General features: G+C 48.9%; 1 protein-coding gene across 1 annotated transcript in view; it reads left to right on the top strand.

Annotated features, from left to right (window-relative positions):
* SLC4A4 (solute carrier family 4 (sodium bicarbonate cotransporter), member 4) overlaps nucleotides 1–2,303 on the top strand; it is a 123,323-nt gene extending 121,020 nt beyond the window's left edge. Inside the window, exon 13 of the mRNA XM_010297313.1 lies at nucleotides 2,159–2,303. Coding sequence (XP_010295615.1) covers nucleotides 2,159–2,296 — 138 coding nt within the window. The 3' untranslated portion in view covers nucleotides 2,297–2,303. The remainder of the gene's footprint in view (nucleotides 1–2,158) is intronic.
* Nucleotides 2,304–4,229: the final 1,926 nt, after the last annotated feature.

Here is a 4,229-nt window from a genome sequence, read left to right as displayed (position 1 = left end):
AAAGAGTTTGGAGGCGTGAACTGCGCTGAATCTTTATACTCAGAAATGCGAGGGAAGGTTACGCCAGCTTGGAGAGCTGAGGAGTAGCACCTAGAAGTTTTGCCTCGGACATTTTGTCCTCATAAGTGTTTTTTGGGGCTACCACATCACAGTTCATGCTGCTTCTTTCTTGTAAACAATTCTGTGACAGCCCCTGGGTCAGGGACTAAAAATTGCCCGTCCCACGCTGCCTGCCCCGGAGAGCCTGACATGGCCAACGTTTCTTTAAAAGCTCACTTCAGAGTTCTATGTTTCTGAGAAAAGACACTATTCTTAGCTACAGACACGTGGAAGAATGCAGGGAAAAGAGATTCCAGATGCGCTGGCCGCGAGGGCCCTCTCCGTGAGTAATGCGGGAGGAGCGAAGAGGATCGGCTGTGCGAATGCCATTCCTTGCCCCGAGAGCAGTTGGCTCATCCTCACCAGTCCCCCAAAGGCAGCCAGCGAAGGCTCGTAGGCTCCCGTCCGTGTCCCCTGTAAAAACCTGCGCGGTCCCCGTGGGAAGGCTGCGGGACACCGCAGCGAGATCTCCCGTGCACCGACGCCTGCGAGGGCCGGGGTGTCAGCGGTGGGCATCGCCAGTAGCGCTTAGAGATGGAAAGGACCAAGGACGTCACCTCCTGCCGAGGCAAGGTTGCTTCTGTCCGCTCCACAGCAGCTCCTCTAGATGGGCAAGTGACCGCCTGAGGGACTCCAAGGCTTTTAAACCTTCCTTCCCTTTTGCTTCTCTGCACAGCTGTCGTGCTGCTGCTCTAATTACCCAGCGGTAACAGTGCTTGGCCACTGGTATTTTGAGATCACGTTTGTGGCCAGAAAAATAGTTTACGATGGCTTTAGAGAAAGTTCTGCTAGTAATTTAGCAGATAAAAACCAAAATCTTCTGCTCTACATAGTAACGTGCTGGTTTGACGTATGACAGTATGAATAAACTTTCCTCAGCGTAAACAGTAACTTGGGTCTTTCCAAGGAAGAAAGCCACAAAGCTTAATTTAAATTCTTTCCGTTACTACTGATAAGTCAGACAAACTGCAGCCTCAACCCTGCCGTTTGTCCTGGGTGGAAGGAAGGATCTGCGTGTGCCGTTAATTGCTCAGCACGTGCAGTATTAATGAGGCTGCTGCTGATTCAGACGCAGCGACAACGAAGCGCATAAGCCTATGCTTAAGCCTGGCCCTGGTTGTTGGGTAGGTATTCCTGGAGAGGGTGATGCTGACGGCTGCACATCTTGTTCCGTAGAAGATGATGCTCTTGTTGTTCCTTTAAAACCCAGTCAAGTGTAAACAAATTAGTTTCCGTAAGAGCAAGTGAGGTAAGGTCTGACAAATTCTACCATGTTTGTAGAAGGATGCACCCTCACGCAATAAGCATGTTTTATTGCCATTTATATTTCATCCACATTTTGCATTTTAGAATTAGATATTGTCCAGCTATAATTGGACGTGAAAATGCAAGAACACATCAAGCATGCTCTCCTAGCCTTCTCCAGCAAAGCTGTTTTGCTGCACATGCCAAAGGTAATTTCAGAGCCTGTTAAATACAGAATTTATTACTTGCTGGTGACATCTGATGAACTTGGGTCTCAACACATGACTGCTGGATGAGGTAGCCTTTTTTGGTTTGTGTCTCCCTTATTAAAACAGTGGAAAGCGAGGCAACTTGTTTATCTAGAAGGAGTGTCTGCTCAGCTGGAGACAGGACAAAAACCCACCCTCCGTTCTCCCGGAGGATGTCAGCGCTGTCCTCCAGCCGTGCTCTGCCATGTCTGCTTGAAGAGTCCTGCAAACGCGTATCTTTGCTGTCAAAGATGTGGGAGGTGTTTAAGGAGTTCTCAAATCCTTTAAGTCGTCTTTGAAAACACTCTTCCTCCCCTTGTCAAATATAAAATACAATATAGTGTTACTAAACTCTGGGCCTCAGAAATAACAAGGGTTATCCTGAGTAACTATGACTTGCGTGGGACGAAGACATCTCTGAGGGCAGAAGATGGTCTTCCCTTAGTCTTGGACGTATCGGCATACGGCATGCGACCGATCACTGACGTAACTGCTCATTTTCTTGCAACAGTGCTAACAGAAAGGGTCATTCAGTAGAACTCACTTCTCTCCTATGTCTACCGTAGGGCGTCTTGGAGAGCTTTCTGGGCACGGCGGTCACCGGTGCGATATTTTGCCTTTTTGCTGGTCAGCCACTCACAATTTTGAGCAGCACAGGACCTGTCCTTGTCTTTGAACGGCTTCTCTTTAATTTCAGCAAGTAAGTACAAGGGTGGAGGAGGGAGGAGGGGAGGAATGTCTCACACTAATGAAATGCTAGCTAGGGAATGAGGTGGCCAGCGGTGGGGACGGAGGGGATTTAGTGCACGACATGAAACGTCTCTTTGTTCCTTGTTGAGATTGCAGTGCAATCACGTCGGGCATTTTCCAGGCACGCGTGTCCCAGAGCGCTGCCCGCTGTGAGGCTGCGTATCCGCTTGGGGCCTCTTGGAAATTCCTGACCAAGCCTGTCCTCGATGAGAAGTTTGCACTAGTTAGAGTCGGGCTGCTGTTCCCCCCCAGCCGCCGCACGTGCTTCCCTGCCTGCCGGGTATTTCTCGTAGGAGCAAAGAAAGGAATCCAAGTCTCGGTGATTGTACTAACAAACCGCCCCCCCCCGCCCACGTCTCAAAGTTACCAAAAATCTTAAATCAATACTCTTAAATCAGACTCTTAAATTACCTTAAATCAGTACTCTTTTGAAATATCACACCATTGTTACTTATAAAAGCAAAAATACCTATGATAGAAACAGGTATCCGTGTCAGTCCCCAGAATTCCTCGCTGGAGCTTTGCTGCATTAAATGCTCTTGGGTTTTTTGGTTTTTTTTCCTTTTAACTGCTGTAAAGAGGTTCTGCTCCCTCCCCTCCATGTTAACGTTGATGCAGTGATGGCAGTTGACACCCAGAGCCAAAGGGAGCCCGTTTTATTGGGTGTTCTCATTTGCTATTCCCGCAAAATACGATGAGAATCCCTAAAGGAATCAGCATATTCGTTGATGGTTTTACATGTATATTTTTTACATATATATTCTGTATATACACGTATATTGGTGGTTTTACATGTAGGACTATTGATGCTTTGGAGGCTGTTTTGCAAGGAGATCATTCTCGGTTATACAGAAACCGCCCCGAATCACTCGTAACCCTCCCTTCACCCGTCAGGGAGCATCCCAAGTGTTGCAAGTTGTGAAGGACTTGGGTTGCAGCACGCAAAGCCAAGAGCTTTTGGAGTTAAGGCATTAACTTTCTTTCAGAAGCAGTCGCCAGTGGTGACGTGGAACGGCTCTTCAGCCGTTGGTGGTTATTTTTAGAAAAGGTCTAATGAGTTATTAAGCTGAACAGGGCTGCAGGTTGCAATAAGGCAGGAGACGTGGTGTATGTTTGGTTGTTGAATTGTGTCTCCTTCCTTATTATATTTAATCTCTGTGGGTGGTCACTCAGAAGTAATTAAGAGCATATAATCGTGTCCTTCCTGTGAAGACCCTATAGGTTGGACAAGTCTTTTGAGGGACAGACCTTCAGCTGTTTTCCATTCAGGGATATTTCCATGCGATCCCGCACACACTGTGCTACACGGGACTCTCCTGGTGTGAGGTGATTTGGTTTGATGCCTTAACTCACTTGATAATACACAAAACTAGTGCAGGGCAGGGGGAAACGGGCAGGGTCTGCTCCTCCTGCTGCGTTCCCGAAGTTGGTGTTGTGTTATACTCGGTACCGTTGGCTTTGAAGCCTGAACGGCCTCGCAGCACGCTCTGACTGCTGTTAGACCGAGCCGTACTCACGCCGAGCCGGGGAGAAGCTCAGCTTGGAGGCGAGGGTGCCGCCGAGAGACGACTTTGACCTTCACGTGCAATGCAGTCCCCTCCTGCCCGGCCCTGGGACCGCCGCTCTCTTCAGCACAGTCTGCTCGGTCCTGCCAAAAAGGGGCAGAGGAGATGCGCTGGAGCGTAGGCAGGGAGGGATGGAGGCTAGAAAAAATGGACCGAAAATCAGAGTAGCCTGGGGAGGGAAACTGGCAGCTGCCAACTGGTGAGGGCTCCGTAGCGGAGCGAGAGAGGGGCACCTTTCTTTTCTTTGTTAGACTGGAATAAATGAATAAACCCAGGAATAGATACGCTCTAGCTGTTTGCATCAGGCGGGCAGGTCAAAGCC

Source organism: Phaethon lepturus, unplaced genomic scaffold, assembly GCF_000687285.1.
Source record: "Phaethon lepturus isolate BGI_N335 unplaced genomic scaffold, ASM68728v1 scaffold21111, whole genome shotgun sequence".
In the NCBI taxonomy this organism is placed as follows: Eukaryota; Metazoa; Chordata; class Aves; order Phaethontiformes; family Phaethontidae; genus Phaethon; species Phaethon lepturus.
This window is presented reverse-complemented; position numbering and strand designations above follow the sequence as displayed.